A 23,851-nucleotide genomic window follows, 5' to 3' on the forward strand; every position below is an offset into this window, starting at 1 on the left:
AATGTTATTGTTTCTCTTACAGTTTATGTCAATAACTATGTACGATTTGCTCAGTACATGAAGTTTGTCTTCCGACTGCAACCCACAAAAAATGGCCTCATTTATCCTCCATATTTGAAAATTTTGTATGGCGAAAAGTCTTGGGCTTCTGCAGTTGCACTCAAAAATGTCCCGGTTTGTATTATTGAGTTATCTTTTATTTATTTACCTTTTATCTTTACTTGTTTCAGCCATAGGTCTGTGGCCATGCTGGGGCATCACCTTGAAAAGTTTAAGTTGAGTAGTTTGACCACCCCCAGTATTTTTTCTTTTTTGGTTTTAATCAGAGACTTAGTCTCTTGGTCTCTTTTGCTGAATTGCTAAGTTACAGGGAGGTAAATAAACCAGCACTGGTTATCAGGCAGTTGGTGGTGGTGGTGTGTGTGGGACAAACTCGAACACTAAAGACAGAAACATACACACTTATATCGATAAAACAAAAAAGAACAATCGTGAAATTCACTGCAGAAGAAATAAGCAACACAAAGGCGCTTCTTAGCAAAGAAGGAGATAACTTACATCTTCACATTCCAAAACATATCATAGAAAACACAGAAAAAAGAACAATGAACAATAATATATAAAAGGGGTACCTTCTAATTTTTACATTATCCTGAATCATTTCTCATTTTATAGGTGCAGACATAACTGTGTGGCTAAGAAGCTTGTTTTGTAATCTTGGGTTCAATCCCACCATGTGGCACTTTGATCAAATGCCTTCTACTTTAGCCTCGGTCTGGCCAAAACCTTGAGAATTGATTTGGTACATGGAAACTGTAAGGAGCTTGTGTGTGTGTGTGTGTGTGTGTGTGTGTGTGTGTACCTTTGCTTTGACATCATGTGATGGTTGTAAATGAACATCACTGTTATACAAACAGTGTTGTTTGTTCCCAGACTTCAATGAAAAACACGTCTGGCTGTGGGGCAATATTAGCTTAGAAACAGGTGAGGAATGGTGATAGGAAATGGCATCAAGCCATCAAAAATCTGCCCCCCTCTCAAATTCCATCTGACCCATGCAAGCATGGAAAAGTGGATGTTAAATGATGATGATGATGATATTTGGTCTATCATATTCTTTCTGTTATTACATCAAGTAATATGATAATGTGTGTTTATTTTGGATGGTTACATAGAAAGAATATTCTAGCAAAGAGTATTTTATTTGTCTCCTTTTTCAGATAATATTCAAATCTGAATATCTACAAGATGAAACCGGTATTGAAAACAGCATCAATATAGCTTTTGGAACATTGAGTGTCTTTGCAATAATCTTCGCTGGTTTTAATACATGGGCATGGTCAAAGAGATCGGCACGCATTTCTATAGACTTTGCCACCTTGGTTAACCTGTTTCTTAACATGTGTGCTTCACTTGGTAGTGTCTTTTTCTTTACAATACTTGGCATTGGTATATATTTTCTTCTCTTCTTCAAAGTAAGTAAAACACATTTTTCTTTCCTTTTTTTGTGATGCATGAGAGATTTATTGTCAGTGGTGAGGAAATATTGGATCATCCCATAAATAATGTGGTTTTTTTATACTTTTGTTTTTCAAAATTAAGATAAAGTTCTTTTTTAATCTAAAATATACTCTTCTTCATTTTCTACAATTCTCTTCCATCTATCTGGTAGACTTGCAAGGCCCCTCTTTCAAAATTCACTTGTCTGTGACAAAAAATACTCCTCCAGTATTGTTCTGACCTCACCTACAGAATTCATATTTTTCCTGTCCAAACAATTTTGAAGACTGTGGAATAAATGATAATCAGATGGGGCAATGTCTGGCGAATATGGTGGGCTGGGGCATCATTTCCCATTCAAACTGCTTCAGCCTTTGGAATGTCATCCTTGCTGTATGTGGCTGAGCATTATCCTGATGGAAGAACACCTTTTGTCTTGAAACCAAAGATGGTTGTTTTTCTTCTGCACTGAGTTAAGCTGCTGAAGCTGCTCACAGTAGATCTTCTTTGTTATCATTTGGTTAGGGTTTAAAAGTTCAAAGTGGACTAAACCTTTTATATCCCACCAAACAACACCTTATGTGGGTGAAGACCTTCTTTAGCCTGGGGTGCCAATGTTTCTCCTTTCCCTACCCATTGTCTTCGGCACTTGACATTTTTACAAAGAACCCATTTCTTGTCACCAGTCACTATGTGGTCCAAAACAGGTTCATTCGTGAGATGTGACAGCAAAGAAGAGCACACATTCACTCTCTGCACGCGATTAGACTCAGAAAGTTTGTGAGGAACCCATTGACTCAATTTGCTGACTTTTCTGATGGCACACAGGTGTTGATGAATGGTTGAATGACCAAATGTTAACTATGTAATTACATAACTGATGAGATTTTTATTTTACCTCAACAGCTATTGAGTAAAGTTAAATTATGAATATGTGGAATTAATGCTTTCCTATTTTTTGTTTGAAATCCTAAGATAAGGAATAGAGAGAAAAATACATTTTTTGTTGCATAATTTCTTTCAGAATCTTACCAGAACATGACAGAACAATTTTTTTTTTTCTCTTTCAGCAACAGAACACAGTGATAATTCTACCAATGTCTAGTCCTTTACTGAAAGAAATGTTTTCTTCATTTATCGTAGTCACGTTTTGCTTGAAGTTTTTCCACATGATTCAACTACTTGTTCGGCAGTGCACTGTGGACATGTTTTTCATTGACTGGGAAAAACCAAAAAGTAACCAGAAAGATTCCTCTGTGTCTGCTTGGAGAGTTTTATTTGTTGCCAATGAATGGGTCGAAATTCAAACTTCCCGACGTATTAACATTGTATTTCAGCTTTTAGCATTGTTGTTCCTGCTCGTAGTTGTCGGCTTCGAAAATTTGGCATTCAATGATGCCAGTTCTAGCTTCACAGCCCCTGACACTAGCAACGTGGTTCCACAAAACCAGGTTTTCAGGTTTACTCTGTCGACCACCTTGTATCTTTTGGTTGGTAAGTTAACAAAATACAATGACTTCATTCTTTTTAACCTGCATTCATGCATTCAGAGAGAGAAAAACAGCAAAAGAAAGACGCACACATGAGGGAGTGCTGAAAAGTTCCTGGCTTTAAGGGTATCATGAAAGGCCTGGTTGGAGGCCCGACTTTCTGAGTTCTTTTACAGGGTTTAGAAAACAGAGGGACCAGCTATCCAAATTGACAGTACCTTAGTAGAGAAAGCAATTAAGGGTATGAAGACAGGGAAAACCCCCGGCCCATCAGGAATCTCCACAGAGATGCTTAAAATATCTGGCGGTGTCGGCTATAGTCTAGTCACCTGTATAGTCAATCAGGTGATACATGAAGGAGTCATCCTAATGGCTGTTGTAGCAGCACCATAGTCGACTGCTACAAAGGTAAAGGTGATGCATTAGATATGAATAATTACAGAGGTATCAAGTTGTTGGATCAGGTAATGAAAGTCACAGAGAGGGTCATAGCCCAACTAATTAGGGAGAGAGTTAGTTTAGATGAGATGCAGTTTGGGTTTGTGCCAGGGAAAAGCACCACTGATGCTATATTTCTACTAAGACAACTCCAAGAGAAATATCTAGCCAAAGATAAACCTCTGTACCTGGCTTTCATTGACATGGAGAAAGCCTTTGACAGGGTCCCCCGATCCCTTATCTGGTGGTCAATGCGGAAACTAGAGATAGATGAGTGGTTGGTGAGAGCTGTACAAGCCATGTGCAGGAACACTACCAGGAAGGTGAGGTGGACAACAAGTACAGCAAAGAATTCAAGGTACAAGTAGAGGTTCACCATGGATTGGTGCTCAGCCTCTGCTTGTTTGTTCATCATAGTCCTTCAGGCAATAACAGAGGAATTCGAGATAGGCTGCTCCTCTATGCTGATGACCTGTACAGGGTCATGTACAGGGATGCTGTTAGTAAGGTGAGGGTTGGCAATGAGTATAGTGAAGAATTCCGAGTAGGGGTCTGCCAAGGATCAATCCTCAGCACCCTCTTATAGCCCTCCAGGCAATAATAGAGCAATTCAAAACAGGATGCTCCTGGGAGCTTCTCTATGCTGATGACCTTGCTCTAATAGCTGAGTCACTATCATAACTAGAGGAGAAGTTTCAGGTGTGGAAGCATGGTCTAGAATCGAAAGGCCTTAGAGTCAATCTAGCAAAAACCAAAGTCTTAATAAGTAGGAAGGCAGACAAATCACAAATCCTTTCAGATAGATGGTCCTGCTCAATCTGTAGAAAAAGCGTAGGTAGAAACTCCATAAAATGTACCCAGTGTAAGCTATGAACACATAAGAGGTGCAGCAATATCAAAGGCAGGCTAACTGGGAAGATAGTTTTTGTATGTGGCAAATGCTCAGGTGCTATAAACACTGAAAATGTGCAGAAAACAGCTTCTATCACATGCCAGGGGAAAAAACTAGAAGTAGTTAATAGCTTCTGTTACCTAGGTGACCAAGTCAGTAGCAGGGGTGAATGCTCTGTGAGTGTAGCTGCTAGAATAAGAATAGTCTGGGCAAAGTTCAGAGAGCTCCTACCTGTGCTGGTGACAAAGGGCCTCTCGCTCAGAGTAAAAAGTAGACTGTATGACGCATGTGTGCGAACAGCCATGCTACATGGCAGTGAAAGATGGGCTGTGACTGCTGAGGACATGCGTAAGCTGGCAAGAAATGAAACTAGTATGCTCTGCACTGGTATGGTCATGTGTTGCGTATGGATGAGGACAGCTGTGTGAAAAAGTGTCACACCCTAGCAGTGGAGGGAACCTGTGGAAGAGGAAGACCTAGGATGAGGTGGTGAAGCACAACCATCGAATGTTGGGCCTCACAGAGTCAATGACAAGTGACTGAGACTTTGGAGTTATGCTGTGCTTGAGAAAACCCAGCAAGCCAAGTGAGACCGTAACTGGCCTATGCCAGTGTAGCATAACCTGCCCATTTAAGAGTACTTTTTAATCAATAAACTGTGCTTGTGAAGACCTGTTGAGTTATGTGAAGTCATTGTCATGGCCAATGACAGTACTGTCTGATTGGTACCAGAGCTGGTGGCACGTAAAAAGCACCATTCGAGCGTGGTCAATGCCAGTGCTGCTTGACTAGCTCCTGTGCCAGTGGCATGTAAAAAGCACCATTTGAGCATGGTCAGTGCCAGTGCCGGCTGACTGGCTCCCATGCCGGTGGCATGTAAAAAGCACCCACTACACTCTCGGAGTGGTTGGCATTAGGAAGGGCATCCAACTGTAGAAACTTTGCCAGATAAGATTGGAGCCTGGTGCAGCCTTCTGGCTTGCCAGCCCTCAGTCAAGCTGTCCAACCCATGCCAGCATGGAAAGTGGACGTTAAACGATGATGATGATGAAGGACCACAGCAATAAGTGTGTGAATCTGAGAGGAGTATATGTTGAAGAAAATCATAATTAACTGATCCTCCTGTATTTTTTTTTCCCAAAGCCAGGAACATTTCAGCAACCCTCTCATGTATATGAATTAAGAAAAAATGTGCTAAGTGAAACAACTGGGAGTGGGCAACAGTATGTATTTGAACAACATAGACAAATACAGGTATATCAAATACCGTACAACTTCTCGTATAAATTCTTGGTTTATTAAAATTATTTCTGCAACTGAAATGTTTGATCCATGTTCATGTGTCATGGTTTTGTGTTAAAGACTGAAAGGTCTGTTGAATTTGCTTTTTCGTAGCTATTTGCCAGTGGCTGTACAAAGTTATATTCTATGAGAGGTTTATTGAAGACATCATGCAGCAGTTTATTGATCTATGTTCATTGAGTAACATCAGCGTCTTCATGATGGATCATCTGCTACATGGATATTATATCCATGGGCGGTCTGTGCATGGGAAAGCAGATACAAACTTTCGAGGCATTCAGAAGATGATGTCTCGAGAACAGGTAAGGACGATTCTTGCTGTCTCTTCTTCTCTCGCTTCCTCTCTCCCTCCTTCTCTCACTTCATTCCTCCCTCCTCCCTTTCCCCCTCTCATTTCTTCCCTCCCCTTCACTTAATCCCCCCTCTACTTCCATTTCCACTATCTCCTCTTCCCCTCTCTTACCCCGCCCTCTCCATTCCCTTCTCTCCTCTACTCTCTCTCCCTTGCTTTTCTAACCCCCTGCCTTGTGCTCTACCCCCTAATCCACCCGACTCCCTCCAGTGACAGAAATACTTCTTATAAATTAGATACACTCTTGGCCTCAGCATTTTGATCCCTGCTTATTTTATAGACTCTGGAAGGAGAAGAGGCAAAATTTGAACTCAAAATAGAAAAGGACATAATCAAATACCTCAAGGTTTTTTTCTGCAGTAACTTACCAATTCTGCCAACCATATATGTGCAAGTTCATTTAAATGTCACCCATGTTATGGAAGTATTGTGTTCCTGAAAATCTTGCTGAAAACATTGTGTTCTATAATGCAAAACCTGTTTCCAGTGTTGGTGTGTTTATATCCCTGTAACTTAGCAGTTCAGCAAAAGGGACTGATGGAATAAGTACTAGGCATAAAAAAAAAAATATAAGTACTGGCCACAGTCTAATGACTGAAATGAGTAAAAGATAAAAGGTATATAATTTTAGATGCAGGCCTAGCTGTGTGGTTTTGGGTTCTTTGTGCATGATATCTTGGTAAAATATCTTCTGTTGTAGTTGTCTGTTGACCTATGTCTGTAAGTAAGATATACTTTCCTACTCTAGGCACAAGGCCTGAAATTTTTGGGGAGGGGGGGATCAATTAGATCAACCCCAGTACACAACTCGTACTTAATTTATCAATCCTGAAAGGATGAAAGTCAAAGTGGACCTCGGCGGAATTTGATCTCAGAACGTAAAGACAGACAAAATACTGCTAAGCATTTCGCCTGGTGTGCTAATGTGGATTGCATGTGTGTGTGTGTTTGTGTGAATATATATCATTATGAAACACTGAGTTGCATTGCACCTTTTTGTGAAAAGGTAACTTTGCCCTTTGATGTATAAAAAAAACTGATAAAATTAAATGCAAACATAAATAATTAGATGTGGACAAAGTGATCAACTAGATCCCTTGAAGATGGTGCTGCAGCTTGGCCATAATCCAAGGACTGAGGCCAGTAAAAGAACAGATATTACTTGAATTTCCAGGAGCATAGGACATTAAATAGTCAAATTTTTATATTTTATTCCCCAGAATTTGAAGGTAATATCTACGAAAATGTGCTCTAAACTGTAAAATATGAATGAATGTTTTTTTTTAACAAGTCTTGTTATTTGCCTTCATCCAGAATGATCTTTGCAGTGAGCGAGGCTTGCTCCCTAATACCGAACAGCAATCCTTTGAAATGTCATTACCTAACAAATTACGATCGTGCTACGTACAGATTATGATGCCAGTAACCTTCAAGCAGGTGAGTTCTATTTATAATTTAATTATTTATTTACCTATTTATTATTTTTGTCAGTTCTCCACAGTTTTCTCTTCATTGCTCTATTCTACCATCTTTCACCCTTAGCTTTGGTTTCCCCATTGATTAACTGCTAATCCACTCCCCCAAGTATCATCTTCTACCTGATCATTCTTACCTCCTAGCTCAGCTTTACTTCTCTTAGCATAACACCTCCTCTCACCATCCTACTACGGCATCACCCTGTCACATCTCTCTGTACTAGATATATAACTATGTATATATGTTATGGTACATAGATGGTTATTTTAATTTAATGCTGCTTTCCTTGAGTACATGGGCTTTTTATTCAACCTGGTGGTTATTTGCAATATCATTGAATGCATTATTCACTGTTTCCTAAACATCGGAAGTGATAAGTTTCATCCAAGTATGTGGTTACGAGTACACACCAATAGTCATTGATGAGGCTCAAGAAGGCTGAAATGCATCTGCCATCCTTGCTTTCACACCCACATGCATGCATGCACATATATCACAGGCTCCAGTCTTCTATACAAACATATATTTAGTCATGGGAAATAATATCTTGCTTGATATCAAGAGAGTGTTGGTAACAAGAATGGTCCGTTTGATCCATGCAAGCATAGAAAAGTAGATGTTGAAACCATGAGAATTATGACACTCACACACACTCTCAATCGCACATAATCTGCTCACACACACATATGCACATGTACACACACACATACACACATGTCTGGTCATGGGAAATATTACCTTGCTTGGAAATAGGTGTGATTTGGCAACAAGGACATTGTGACATAGTAATTCCATCTCAGTGAATTCCGTTTGACTCATAGAAGCATAGAAAAAGACAGTACATTAAAATGATGATGATGATGACACACATACTAACATACACTCTCACTCACACACACAACTTGCACATTAATAACGCACTCGCATGCACACACATTTGCATAACACACTCATGTGAACACACACATACACATAACTGTTGCATGCCAGGTCATTATTAACTGTCTTCTTTTCCATTCTGTTGTATGTTCTGTTTTAGGGAGGTACCCGTATGGAGAATGGTAACATTGGCCCCAGTCATGATATTCTTCGTGCGCATGAGACAATGAACAAGTATTTGTCTTCCTTCATTGACCACGTGAGTAGAAGTGAAGTTAATTTTCTATTATTATTGCTATTTAACCCTCTCAGACTTGGGCCCCTGTGTCTAACTTTCCACCTGGGCTTTTAAGTGAAAAATAAATAGTTGCATGTACAGCTTAAGATTAACAATTGCAAGCAAACCAATGAACAGAATAAAGAAGAAAACAAATTCTGATGAATAACAATTATAGGCCTTTCTCTCTCTACTACCTTAGGCAAACTAATGGACAGAATCAAAATAATAATCTGACTTTAAAAAAAAAATCTGACTTTCAAATGTTGTTGGTTGATATTTTGCTTGTTGTTTGCATATCATGTTTTCTATTATAGTTGGCAAATTGCCAAAGGTAAGTAGTTTTTCTGATTTTGTTGAGTATTTGCTGTTTTTCTTATTTTGTTGAGGGTTTGTTGTTAGGATTGGGGTTCAGACTTTAGACTATATTTGGGTTAGCTTGGGGATTTGTGAACGGTTTTTAGAGAGAATAGTTAGGTAAGAGATCAAAGTTTGAACTAGGGGTTAGGCTTTGCGGTGATGGGGAGGGTAGAGATTAAACAGGATCAGTATTGAAGATGAAGGCTTATTGTGAGTGTTGATCATGGTTTAATGTTGGGTTTAGCAGTGAAAGACAGGGATGAGGGCTAAGGTTAGTGTTTTGTGCGATGATGCCTCATTCCCTACTAGAATAGGAGGGAAGAGGTAGGCCCAGAAAGACCTGGGATGTGGTGGTGAGGCACGACCTTCGAACATTGGGCCTCACCGAGGCGATGACTTCTGACCTTTGGAAATATGCTGTGCGTGAGAAGGCTCGGAAAGCCAAGTGAGACCTAAATCTAAGGCCTCAACCAGTTCATTTATGCGTACCTTCCTTCATTGGACACTAAACTCCACTTGTGAAGCCCTGTTGAGGCAAGTGAAATCGAAATCGAGATAAATTGGACACAAAACTCCACTTGCGAAGACCGGTTGAGGCAACTGAAATCGAAATCGAGTTAAATTCGACGACTGGCACCCATGCCAACGTCGTCTCCTTCATTAGACACGAAACTCAGCTTGTGAAGATGTATTGGGGAAAGCGAAATCGTGAAGGCACCTGTGCCCAGCGTCGCCTTTCTGGCACTTGTGTCCGCGGCATGTGTAAGGACTTTCGAGAGAGATCGTTGCCAGTGCCCCTGGACTGGCTCTTGTGCGGGTGGCACATAAAATACACCATTTTGAGCGTGGCCGTTGCCAGTACCGCCTGACTGGCCTTCGTGCTGGTGGCACGTAAAAAGCCCCCACTACACTCTCTGAGTGGTTGGCGTTAGGAAGGGCATCCAGCTGTAGAAACTCTGCCAAATCAGATTGGAGCCTGGTGTAGCCATCTGGTTTCACCAGTCCTCAGTCAAATCGTCCAACCCATGCTAGCATGGAAAGCGGACGTTAAACGACGACGACGACGTTACTCTCAACTACTGCTTTTGTTAAGCAATCTAATGGTCAGGATCATCAAAAAATTGAGGAGAATAACAATTATAACCCTATCTCTCAACTACCATATTTGTTAGGTAATGGTCAGAATCGCAAAAAAATTTAGGAGAAAAATAATAACGGGCCTATCTCTCAACTACTGTATTTGTTCCGAACTAATTTCGATGGATGGCACCCATGCCAACGTCGTCTCCTTCATTGGACACAGAAACTCGGCTTGCGAAGACCTGTTGAGGCAAGCGAAAGCGAAATCCTTATGGCACCTGTGCCCTGGCACTTGTGCCGGTGGCACGTGTAAGGACATTTGAGCGAGATCGTTGCCAGTGCCGCTGAACTGGCTCCTGTGCATGTGGCACATAAAAGACACCACTTTGAGCGTGGCCATTGCCAGTACTGCCTGACTAGCCTTCGTGCCGGTGGCACGTAAAAGCACCTACTACACTGTCTGAGTGGTTGGCGTTAGGAAGGGCATCCAGCTGTAGAAACTCTGCCAAATCAGATTGGAGCCTGGTGTAGCCATCTGGATCACCAGTCCTCAGTCAAATCGTCCAACCCATGCTAGCATGGAAAGCGGACGTTAAACGATGATGATGATGATGATGATGATGAATTGTTTACTTTCCTTGTCACTTTCACCAGTTTGATTGTCTGAATCACTCTCACTGCTGGTGTAAGTGTAAACTCTTCACTTGAGGAATAAATATTGTCAATAGTTTCCTCAACTGCAAAGAGTCTTAGGCTTTGCTCATTTACAAGACGGCATGCTGGTTTCATTTACATGCTTGTTTCATGGCAAAACCGTCTTTTTTTCCCCATAAGAAACAAAAGTAAACAACAGCTGTGGGTGGGGGGACACCATTAACAATGAGTCATAAACACACTTGACTACAAAGCTGCCATATGATCAGTTGTTTATTTTTAATATTTTATTTTCTTTTTCTATGTGTGATGTTCATTACTGCTTTAGCAGAAATCCAGCAGAGATGACATTTAAACTATTCTCTTTGCAGATCAGCAAAGAGACCAATGGAATAAATACCAAGGTTAAAATTTAAAAAAAAAAAAAAAAAAAAAAAAAAAAAAAAACCCTCAAAAATTCAACTAAAAATTCTTGAAGGTTTTGTTTGTCCCAACGCTGTAGTAGAAGACACTTGCCCAAGGTGCCATGCCTGGAACCATTTGGTTGGGAAGCAAGCTTCTTGGCAAGTGATCTGGTTTTAATTTATACTTAAAGCTGTTGGACTTCACATCATTTTACTAACGACCTACAAAGAGTGTATTAACATTGCACCATCTCATTTCTCTTCCATCATTGCTGTGAGAAGAAAGTATTATGTTGGAAATGTTGGCATTGTATTGTATTTGAGTCTCTTTGTCTTTTCTTTAGTCTTTGAAAGATGCTGATTATTCTGTGAAAGATAAAACATTCTTGGAAAACGTGTTGAATGCTGAGTTTATTGATACATCTATTCAAGGAATATTTTACAATGGTAATGTAGGATTTTCCTGTTGTTTGTCTTTAATTTAATTTTTAAAAATATTAACATTCATATATGTGAAGACGTGTAGGCTAGAGGTTATGGTGTTGCACGCACGACTGGTACTGGTACCATGTAAAAAGCACCTGTGCTGGCAACATGTAAGAGCACTTGTGCCAGTGCCTCATACAGAGTACCTGTGCTGGCACCATGTACAGAGATCCTGTGCTAGTGCCACATAAACTGCATCTGTATCAGCACTATATAAAGAGCACCTGTAACAGCGTCACATAAAGAGCACCTATGACAGTTCCACATTAAATGCACTGGTGCCACATAGAAAGTACCCTGTATACTCTGTAATGTGGTTGGTGTTAGGAAGAGCATCCAGCTATAGAAACCAAGCTAAAACAGATCATGCAACCTGGTGTGATCCAGCTCCTATCAAACTGTTCTGCTCATGCTAGTGTGGAAAATGGACATTAAATTTGGTAATAAAAGAATTATCAAACTAAAAGCTTGTACCTTATTTAGCCATTATTTTTGATGGCATGGGGCCAGATGGTCTTCCACTATAATAATACTCATGTGTTTTTTTCTGTCACAACATATGAATGAGAAAGGAAGGGGTGATGACAAACTGGTGTGCAATGGAAGTGGGATGGTGAACATTCAATCCTGGAAAGGAAAATCAAACAGCATTTCAACTCTGTGTGAGTACATGTGTGTGTGTGTGTGTGTGTGTGTGTGTACAAGGGAAGTATGTGAATGTATGTGTGAACCAGAATTCTTTGGGTAACAAACGATGATCGATGTCACATTTCAAAAGACAACCACTAGATATCATTGACAAGTGTATTAATTTGGTTTACCCTCCATATTTATATATAAAATACTACAATTAGCTGTCAAATTTGACAGCACGGGGTCAGCTAGTTAAAAAATAAAAGGTAAAAAGTGCTTAGTCACTTTCTAGTTTCTTTTGAATCAGAGTTTATGTTGCTTGAGTGATTCAGGAACTGAATTCACACCCACTTAGCTAACCTATTACACACGATGCTTTATAGAAAAAAAAAGGTAGGCTTTCAAAGTTCTTAATTACCACTAATTGGTCGTGCTATGGGGACATTGAGATAATAACTCTTAAAATTTTAAGTGTGAAGTTATACCAAAATAGGTCAAAAGTGGGTTATGATATTTTGTCATGTGGAAAAAAGTACATTACTGTATTTGCCCCATTTTCATTGCAATGGAAAATAAATTCTAAATTAATTATTGCGGCTAATTTTATAGATAAATATTCAAGCCAAGAACCACCTACTTAAAAATTTGAATCAAAACTATGAATTTTGGTAACACGTACTCATGCACACACAAAAGGGAAGTTGCCTCCCTTAGAATCTCCTCAAAATTATCTCCCCTATTAAATTTTTGTTACAGGAGAAAAAAAATCCCGCGAAAAAGTAAAACTGAATTTTTCTTCTGTTCGTTTAATATCCGGGTCAGGAGAATATTTTTCAGTTGTGTGACTAAATCTTCGCGCGTCTAATTTTGCTAGTGTTAACCTCCATTCTAAATTCCTCAGCAATCTTGACTGCTTCACTTCTGAATTCATTTTCATTTGAAGCAAAAATTTAGTTCATTGCTTTGAGAAGTTTGCCTTTCGTCTTTACAAAGTTTGTTATAAAAATTACTAGTACGATACCCTGGCACTTCATTATCATCACTCTCCTGCTCTCTTTTGCATGCTTATTGTCTCCCCCTCTCTCTCCCTTGCTCTTCTCTCTGGGTGGGTAAACCATGTATCCTCTTTCTTATGACCACTCTCCTTCTCTTTCTCTCTCTCTTGGCTGGGTAGCCATGCACCTTCTCTATAGCAAGACACCTGTTTCTGTCTCTCTGTCACACTCTAATCTTTCATCATATAACACAAGATCACCTCCCCTAATACACGATGGACTTACACAGTGTTCATCTACCAAATTAACTCAAAAGGCATTGGTCAACTTAAGGCTATAATAGAAGATGCTTGTCCAAAGTGCCAAACAGTGGGACTGACCTTGAAACCACAGCTAGCTTCTTAACCATGCAGCCATGCCTGTACACACACACGTTTATTTGTTTCGGTCATTTGACTGCAGCCATGCTGGAGCACCACTTTGAAGGATTTTAGTCAAAAAAATTGGTCCCAGGACATTTTTTTTAAAGCTTATTACTTATTCTATCAGTCCCTTTTGCTGAACTGCTAAATTATAGAAATGTAACAGTATCAGGTGTCAAGCAGTGATGGGATGAGGAGACAAATACAGACATATATATACACCCACACACACACGACAGGTTTCTTTCAGTGTCCGTCTACCATATCCACTCATAAGGCTTTGGTTGGCTTGAGGCTATAGTAGTAGACACTTGCCCAAGGTCCCACACAGTGTGACTGAACCCAGGACCATGTGATTGGGAACCAAGCTTCTTATCACAACCACGCGCACGCGCGCGTGTGTGTTCTACCCACTGGTTTTGGTTTACTTTCGTCTCTTTAACTTAGTGCTTTGGCAAAAGACACTTATAAAATAAGCACCAAACCTTGAAAAAGAAAGATAAAAGTACTGGGGTTGATGTCATTGACAAAATCCTAACCTTGTATTTAAGTAAATAATGTTTACTTAGGTACAAGTTTAGGTGTAGAAAGTGGGACAAAATCAGTTACATTATCCTCTATGGAAGATGAAAGATGACAGGTAAATGCAGCCTTCAAGAGGGGTTTGAATGCAAGGTGTAAAGACAAAAACTCAACACTATAACACATCTACTTTAGTCTATTTCTGTTATGAATTCACTCTTCTTTTTTTTCCTTTTTTTCCAGATAATGGTCATTCCTTTGATCGTCTTCTCTTCTATGGTCATGAAATTCTGTTAGTGCAATTTGAAATCCTTCTCTTCAATGTAGTTGATCTTATTTGGCAGAACTTCATCTTGGCAGCTGCTCTTACTTATGTTGGATATTCAGTAAGTTGGTTCTATGAGCTTTATCAACATCATCATCATCATCAGTATTGTTTTTTGCTGAACCTTTGTTTGTGAAAGTGACAAGAGAGTCCAGTTATTATTATTGTTATTATTTTAAGGTGGTGAGCTGGCAGAATGCTTAGCAGCATTTTGTCTTTACGTCCTGAGTTCAAATTCTGCCGAGGTTGACTTTGCCTTTCATCCTTTCTGGGTTGATAAAATAAGTACCAGTTGAGTACTGAGGTTGATGTATTCAATTCACCCTACTACCCTGAAATTGCTGGCCCTGTGCCAAAATTTGAAACCATTATTATTATTATTATTATTATGTTAAGGTGCTGAACTAGCAGAATTGTTTGCATGCTGGGCAGAATGCTTAATGGCATTTTGTCCGTTTTTATGTTCTGATTTCAAATTCCACTGAGGTTGACTTTGCCCTTCATCCTTTTGGCATCAGTAAAATAAGTACCAGTTGAACTCTTGGGTCAATGTAATCAATTTACCCTCCCCTGAAAATACTGGCTTTGTGCCAAAATTTAAAATCATTATCATCGTCGTTAAGGCTGCAAGCTGCTAGAATCATTAGCACGTCAGGCAAAATGCTTAGCTGCAATTCGTCCATCTTTACATTCTGAGTTAAAATTTCACAGAGGTTGACTTTGCCTTTCATCCTATAATAGAAAGGATTATTATTATTATTATTATTATTATTATTTTAAAGTGGTGAGCTGGCAGAACTGTTAGTATGCTGGGTAAAATACTTAGCAACATTTCGTCCATCTTTGACCACTTGGGTTGATATAATTGATTTATTCCCTCCTCCAAATTGCTGGCCATGTGCCAAAATTTGGAAACAGTATTTCAAATTTCACCGAGGTTGACTTTGCCTTTCATCCTTTTGGGGGTCAATAAAATAAACACCAATCAAACACTGGGATCAATCATCATCATTTAACATCTGCCAGTAATTCGTTAATACCCTCCTCCAAAATTTCAGGCCTTGTGCCTATAGTAGAAAGGATTATTATTATTATTCTATTAAGGCAGTGAGCTGGCGGAAGATTAGCACTTCGAGTAAAATGCTTATTGGCATTTTGCCTATCTTTTTGTTCTGAGCTCAAATTCTTCTACGGTTGACTTTGCCTTTCATCCCTTTGCTGTCGATAAAGTAAGTACCAGTCAAGTTCTGGGGTTGACGTAATCGACTATCCCCCACCCAAGATTTCAGGCCTTCTGTCTGTAGTGGAATGCATTACTATTAAGGTGGAGAGCTCGCAGAACTGTTGGCATACCAGACAAAATGTTTAGTGGCATTTCATCTGTCTTTATGTTGTGTTCAAATTCTGCCAGGGTAAACTTTACCTCACATCCTTTTGGGAGGAGCCCTGGGGTTAATGTGATTGACTAACCCCCTCCTTCAAAATTTCAGGTCTTTTGCCTATAGTACAAAGGATTATTATTACTATTATTTTTTGCTGAACCTTTGTTCATCAAAGCGACTGGAGTCCAGTTTTTTCTTTTACTATTGTTATTATTATTATTATCAAGGCTGCAAGCTGGCAGAATTGTTAGCATGCTGGACGAAATGCTCAGTGGTGCTTCACCTGTCACTACATTCATTGTTCAAATTCCGTCGAGGTTGACGTCACCTGTTATCCTTTTGGGGCCAATAAATTAAGTACCAGTGAAACACTGGGGTTGATGTAGTCGACTAATCTCCCTCTCCTCCAAATTTCAGGCCTTGTGCTTTTAATAGAAAGGATTATTATTATTATTATAGCTGCATGTAAGGCAGTGAGCTGGCAGAATCATTAGCATGCGGGGTGAAATGCTTAGTGGTATTTTGCCCGTTGCTATGTTTCGTTAAGGTCAACTTTGCCTTTCATTCTTTTGAGCCTGATAAGATAGGTCAACCTTGGTGGCATTTGAAGTGAGAATGTGAAGATGGACGAAATGCCACTAAGCATTTTGTGCTGCAAGCTAACAATTCAGGCCAGCACTCTGCTCTGAATATCATCATCATCATCGTTTAACGTCCGCTTTCCATGCTAGCATGGGTTGGACGAATAATATTAATATATTTGTAAAGTGGTGAGCTGGCAGAGCTATTAATATATTGGACAAAATTCTTAGCAGCAGTTTTGTTTGGTTCTTTGTTCTGAATTCAAATTCCACCAAGGTTGACTTTGCTTTTCATTCTTTCAGTTGAGCATGAGGTGGGAGGAGGCATTGGTGTAACTGAAATGTGAATGTGTACCCATTGCACTTAAATGTGGTTTAAGAAGGGCATCCAGCTGTAGAAACCTTGCCAGATCAGATTGGAGCCTGGTACAGTCTTCTGGCTTGCTAGCCCTGTCAAACTGTCCAACCCATGCCATCATGGAAGGCGGACATTAAACGATGATGATGATGATGATCATCATCATCATCATTGTTTAATGTTCATTTTTTTGTGCTTGCAAGGGTTGGACAAAGTTTATTGGAGGGAGATTTTCTATGGTCAGATGCCCTTCTTGTTGCCAACCCTCATTCGTTTTCGAAGCAAGGTAATGTTCCCCCACATCTAGACATGTTCTCACAGAATATTGGAAATGAATGACACTGCTTGTATGACAGTGACACTCATTTACAACTATCATGTAATGTGAAGACAAGGAGGCACAAACACACATATGTATTTACATGTATATGCTTGCACAGGTGTATATGTGTTAGGGTCTCTTTGTTGTGACATCACGTGATAGTTGTAAAATAGTACCACGATCATACAAATGATGCCCATCATATCTAATCTTCCATATAAACATGTCTGGCCATGGGGGAAAATATTACCTTACTTGGAAACAGGTGAAGGTTGGTAACAGGAAGGACATCTGGCTGTAAAATATCAGCCACAACAAACTCCATTCAACCCATGCCAGTATGGAAAATTGAAAAGTCATGTATAATGTACTGTAAGCAAAGTAGAAGCTTTTATTTATTATTAGCAAACATACAAACATACATGAAGACATGGGGAATACAAACTCATTCACACCAACACACAAAGATGGAATTCTTCCAGTTTGCATCTACTAAATCCAATCACAAGTTATTGGTCAGCCAGTGGCTATATTATACAATGCCATCCAACAGCATTTGCTCAGAGGGTCTGAATCTCTAACTACTTTGCTTCTAAAACAAATTTACTTAACCATACAGGCATGTCTGAGTGTATTCATTTCCTTATATTATTTTCTCATCCTGTTGTAAACCACAAATAACTGCAAAAACTCCATATTCACAATGTTAACCTGTTGCTTGATATACTCTAGTGCCTCCTACACAAATTATATTACCTCTGTTTGCCTCATTGAGCCAGAGAAATAACCATCACTTCTTTACAGTGAAGGGTAGCATCTGTTTTGCTGTTAGCACTAAAACAGGGCATGGTAACCGCTCAGACACAATGTGTGTGTGTATATGTATATATATATATATATATACACACACGCTCACACAGATACATGAGTGAGTGGACAAATGAAAGAAAAGGGCACTCAACACATGTACTAGGAGGTATATGTATTATTTAAATAGTTTGATTCGGTTCCATGCAACTTTCATAGGCCTCTAACGGAAAAACCATCTTGTTCAGGCTTAGACTTGGTAAATCTAAAGTCTGAAAGAGACAGGCCTCTAACAGAGGCCTGCAAAACTTCAAGCTGAATGTAGCCGTTTTAAATAATAATAATGATTAATATATATATATTTCTTGAAATGAGTTTTCAATTTGCAATTATAATTTTTTGATAAGAAATGCTCTCTTTTTCACAATGCTAGCATAACTTAAAAAAAGAGAAAATACTTTGGGCTTTTCAGTACTTAAAAAGAGAATTCCAAAATAAGGTAATTTAATTAGAAACTTTTAAGCATTTAATTTATTCTATTTGCTTTATACAAGTTATCCAAGCTTATTTTATTTTCCTGGATTGATTTGCTTTCATTACCAATCCCCCAGTTATATATACACAAAATCAAACATCAGCTAGTCTCCATTCAGGTGAACCTTTTTTCATAGTTATATGAAAACCAACAAGACAACTGAATAACACTATTTTCAATATTGAAATTATATTAAAAAAAAATAGTATAAATGAAAAACTCAGTTTGGAACTGTGTGAGGGCATCCAGTTGTAGAAACTCTGCCAAATCAGATTGGAGCCTGGTGTAGCCATCTGGTTTCACCAGTCAAATCGTCCAGCCCATGCTAGCATGGAAAGCGGACGTTAAACGATGATGATGATGATATATATATATACACAATATATACACATACACATATGAAGGGGTACAGAACAGTTCCTGGCTTTGAGTATAAGAAAATACAGGAGGATCAGTTAATTATGATTTTGTTCAACATATTCCCCTCTCACATTCGCACACTTGTAGTGGTCCTTCAGTTTTTCTAAGCCCTCTAAAAGAACTCAGATGGTTGGGTCTCCAACCAGGCCTTTTGCAATACCCTTAAAGTCAAGAACTTTTCAGTACTCTCTTGTACATACATAATATATATCTACATATAAACTCACACACACACACACACGCACAGATTCCTTTTTATAATGGTTTAAAATTACTAAAACTAGGTTGTTCAGCAAATTTAAAAGTGAACTCTGTCTCTACATTTTCAATGCATAGTATTCCTGGAAGAGTCGTAGAGTCCTCAGGCACCTCCTCCATTTGGTCCTATCCAGAAACAAGTCATTAACCTTTTAGCATTCAGGTTACTCTGTGAAGTGTAATGCTTATTTAGTCATATTTAGTTTTGAATTAGTCATGCATTATCTCATAGCTTCAAGATTTCAGTGATGTGATTGTTTATTCTTAGAATGACATTGTAGGGTAAGTGGGAGAGGCTGGATATGGCCAGTTTAACCACATAATAGGCAGTATATTTTGGCTCGATAAAGTCGGTTTAAATCTGTTAGATTTCCAAGTCGAAGCATGACCAAGTGAGACAATGGACATTGTGCAGCCATCTTGCTCATTGGTCTACCCCTAGGTTCCCTGGTGGTTGGCTCAGCTTGAAGAATCTGTCATGGTGATCCTTTCTTGCAGTATTCTAACCATATGTTCATAGTACCAGAGCTGTGACCTCTTAGTCTTGTGAAATCTGTCATAATGACATTTGATAAGTGACTTCTTTGTATTTATCTTTTACTTGTTTTGGTCATTTGACTGCAGGCATGCTGGGGCACTGCCTTCAAGTGTTTTAACCAAACAAATCGACCCCTAGGTCTTATTTTTTTTTTAAAAGCCTGCTACTGATTCTATCTGTCTGTTATGCTAAACCACTAAGTTACGGGGTACCTAAACACACCAACATCGGTTGCCAAGCAGTGGTAGGGGACAAACGCAAACATGCATGATGGGCTTCTTTCAGTTTCTGTCTACCAAATCCACTCACCAGGCTTTGGTTGGCCTGAGACTATAGTAGTAGACACTTGCCCAAAGTGCCATGCAGTGAGACTGAACCTGGAACCATGCAATTGGGAAGCAAGCTTCTTACCACACAGTCACACCTGCCATATTGCTTGCTCAGGATGTCCAATTCTGTTTTTGTATTTCCCTCCAGACTGTTACAGTTTCATTATGAATCCTGCTAAATATATGTGCCTAAAACCAAAGATTTCCCACTGGTTATCTTCATCAGTGCTACAGAAAATGTGAAAATATTGTTTGCCCTTTTGTTGCATACTCTTTTCTCTCTAAGTTGTATCTGAGAATTATGTTAAAGGTACATGTGTCAATGGATTACTCAGGTGTTAACACATTAATTTCAAAAGCAGGAATCAAGATGGTTGACTAAATGAATGCACTTTATCAAAACCAGCAGAGAATTTGCTGGTCAAAAATCACAGGATCTGGTGGTCTCAGGGATTTATCTCCCCACTGGCAATATAAACAAGAATGCATTTTGCATCAAATGCCAATATGAGAGCTTCTCCCATGGTAGCTACCACAGTATAGTTTGTTCTAACAAGACATCCACATTTAAGTGCTGATAAATATCAGATTCTACTGTTCAAGATTTGGGTAATAATGTCAATATTTTAAGAAAATTGGAATATGCATGGCTCAGTGGTTAGTGCTGGGCTCACAATCACAAGGTAGTGAGTTTGATTCCTAGACCAGGCTGTGTGTGGTGTTCTTGAGTGAGACTTATTTCACGTTGCTGCAGTTCACTCAGCTGTAGAAATGAGTTGCATTGTCATTGGTGCCAAGCTGTATCAGCCTTTGCCTTTCCCTTGGATAACATTGGTGGCATGGAGAGGGGAGGTTGGTATGCATGAGTAACTGCTGGTCTTCCATAAACAACCCTGCCTGGACTTGTGCCTGCAATCCCATGGTCATTCATGACAGAAAGGGGTCTTTACCTTTGTAATATATATATGTGTGTGTGTAAGGCAGCAAGCTGGCAGAAACATTAGCACGCCAGGCGAAATGCTTAGCAGTATTTCGTCTGTCTTTATGTTCTGAGTTCAAATTCTGCCGAGGCTGACTTTGCCTTTCATCCTTTTGGGGGTCAATAAATTAAGTACCAGTTGCGTACTGGGGTCAATCTAATTGACTGGCCCTCTCCCCCAAAATTTCAGGCCTTGTATCTAGAGTAGAAAAGAATATATATATGTGTGTGTGTCTTGTTTCATTTGACTGTTTTGTTTTTTTTTTTTTTTTCATGCTAGCATGGGTTAGATAAATATATTGAGGCCATTGATTTTTTTTTACAGTTGGATGCTCTTCCTGTTGCTAACTTTCACCTATTTTTCAAAGGATATCTTATTCCACACGGTCAGCAGATAACCCACAACAGAGGAAATGACAACAATGTCACTTCCTCATGAAATGCTGAGTGATTTTTCAGAGAATCCTAAATGTAAACAAATACGCACACAGAGGCTTCTTTTAGTTTCCATCTACTAAATCCATTCACAAGGCTTCCTTGGTTGGACATCTAAATTAATGCTCAGTGGAACTGAACCTGAAACCATGTGGTTGGGAAGTAACCACCTAAAAATTGAGCCCAATGGCATGATTATGGAGTTTTAAATCTCAGTGTAATCACAGGTTTCGCACTGCCTCTATAGTATTTGTCTTATCACATGCTAGCATGGAAAAAAAAATGAAAGCATTTATATTTTACATGCACTAAATATTTCAATCACATTATGTAAACCTTTTTGTTTCAGCTTATTTCCCTCATACGGCAAGGAGGAAGCAAGAAGAACATTGCAAGGAAAACACTTGTAGATAGACGCTTTCTGATTTAAATTCTGAAGACTATTCACAGCCACTTTCAAGGAGGGTGCCTTGTTCAAACTCAAAACAAGTTTGTGGTGGTTGTATCAGTGACCAGTTCAATCTAGTCCTTGCTCCTCTTGAATGTAAACTTTTTTTTTTTAGACAGGGAGCTTCTTATGTTTTGGTTTGAACTGAAAAAATTTCAACAGGCCACATTGATCTTGTGATATTTGAGAAGGAAAGAAAACAAACAAACATTTCAAACAAAAAGAAAGACGGACAGGATTGTGTTGCAAGATTCTCTGAACTTAAACTGAATAAGCATTCTATATGTGGTTGGTGAAAGGTTAAAAATATTTATTTACATGATGTAACAAACAATTTAACAAATTGCAATTGAAAAACGGTAAATTATATATGAATCAATATTCACTACTTAGTCATAGAATAGCTGATGGCCACAAGAGGACACTGATTCACATTGAATATATGTATATATATTTTTTATTTTTTGTATATAATATAGTTAAGAGAGAGAAGGTGACTGTTATACTGGTCTAAGGTTTAATTTACATATGTGTGTGTATGTTGGAGGAGGTTGTTATAATTGTATAACAATTTTCCCTGAAATGTGAATGTTTTTTTTTTTTTTTAAATATTACATTTACAATTATATTGTATAGTTTAGTGCCAAATCTATTTAAGATTCAAATATTGGAAAACTTAAGCTTTAAAAGTCTTGCATACAAGACTTATACATATATCTAAAAAAATCTGAAAGAAATGAAGTTATACTGACTTGAGCATTCAAACAAACTTTTTTTTTCTCTTCTTAATATAAAGAAAAAGTGATGAAATTGTTCAATTTAATTTTTTTAATCAACCATTATTTAAAAAAAAAATTAGGTAAATCTCTTGTACTAGTAAGATGAAAAGTGCCAATCATTTTTCCTTTTCAAAGACTATGCATACTTTTCTATATATCTATTCATATCTAAATAAAAAAAAAAATTCAAGTTTGAAAGAATTTTTTTATTATTGGGAAAATAATGGTAAGAATTAACTAAAATTTTAAGCCTTGTTCTTTATGGCCATTCTATGTAATTGTCTTTTCTCATTCACATACATGCTGGTAAGGACAACACTGTTGTTGACAACAAAATGAAACTAAAACCATGCATTTTGTTCTGTCATTTTTCCAAGATTAACATAACTTGAGGAAATTAATTTGAATTTCACTAGTTATTTTTCTACAACTATTTGTGTAGGAGGTTAAAAAAAAAAAAAAGTATTGTAGTGCATGTACTTAAACAGACCCATCTTCTGTCAACCAGTGAAGCAGATTTATTCTCTCTTGTGATCAAACACAGCTATTTTTTTTTTAATAAATAAAACTAAAAGACAATTTAAAATTTCACCACAAATCTTTATCACTGGGTAGCTTCTTGGTACTAGGTTTATTCTCTCTCTTACAGATCCTTATTGTTTTAACAATAGAGCAAGTCTCACCCGGAGGCATCCCTGAAATATGGAAAAGGATAAAAAAAAGAAAAATGCCCCTCACTCCATTTGCAAATCTGAAAACTTAATTCAGATTATTTTTTTTCCCCCTTTTTTTTAATTCATTCTGTACATTCTTTTTATAAAGTTCCATGTTCAAATTGTTTCAGATTTGTTTTGTTTTATTTATTTTTTTTTGCAATATATTTTTGGCTAGGATAAGAAATATGGAAACCAAGTCCAGTCTTTAAGGAATCGAATCAGTAAAACTTAATTCTTTCAGACTTTATTGTATTACTAATTGACTGCCAACCCTGACCAATATGGTCTCTTTTGGGCAGATATTCATACAGACTTGGTTTTTTATTGTTTGTCCCTCCCCCACTCTCCATACTTAGGTAATAATTGTTCAGAGGCCCTTAACTTTTATATATATTTATTTATAACAAACTCTCCAAGCAAAGCTCTGTTCACTGATAAAATTGCAGTCACTATTTCCAACAGTTCTTATTTTTTTAT

General features: G+C 38.3%; 1 protein-coding gene across 2 annotated transcripts in view; it reads left to right on the top strand.

The window, feature by feature from the left end:
• Positions 1-23,501, top strand: part of LOC106883644 (meckelin) — a 52,634-nt gene extending 29,133 nt beyond the window's left edge. Inside the window, exons 13-22 of one of the 2 annotated variants that reach the window (XM_089357699.1) lie at positions 23-174; positions 1,221-1,475; positions 2,571-2,994; positions 5,716-5,924; positions 7,289-7,411; positions 8,490-8,588; positions 11,449-11,551; positions 14,406-14,548; positions 18,371-18,436; positions 21,781-22,106. In XM_089357699.1, the coding sequence (XP_089213825.1) occupies positions 23-174; positions 1,221-1,475; positions 2,571-2,994; positions 5,716-5,924; positions 7,289-7,411; positions 8,490-8,588; positions 11,449-11,551; positions 14,406-14,548; positions 18,371-18,436; positions 21,781-21,861 (1,655 nt within the window). In that variant the 3' untranslated portion in view covers positions 21,862-22,106. Of the gene's footprint in view, positions 1-22; positions 175-1,220; positions 1,476-2,570; positions 2,995-5,715; positions 5,925-7,288; positions 7,412-8,489; positions 8,589-11,448; positions 11,552-14,405; positions 14,549-18,370; positions 18,437-21,780 lie in introns of both variants that reach the window. The other variant, XM_014934736.3, reaches the window with a different exon arrangement.
• Positions 23,502-23,851: the final 350 nt, after the last annotated feature.

Source organism: Octopus bimaculoides, chromosome 9 (genome assembly GCF_046866305.1).
Source record: "Octopus bimaculoides isolate indiv1 chromosome 9, ASM4686630v1, whole genome shotgun sequence".
Taxonomy (NCBI): domain Eukaryota; kingdom Metazoa; phylum Mollusca; class Cephalopoda; order Octopoda; family Octopodidae; genus Octopus; species Octopus bimaculoides.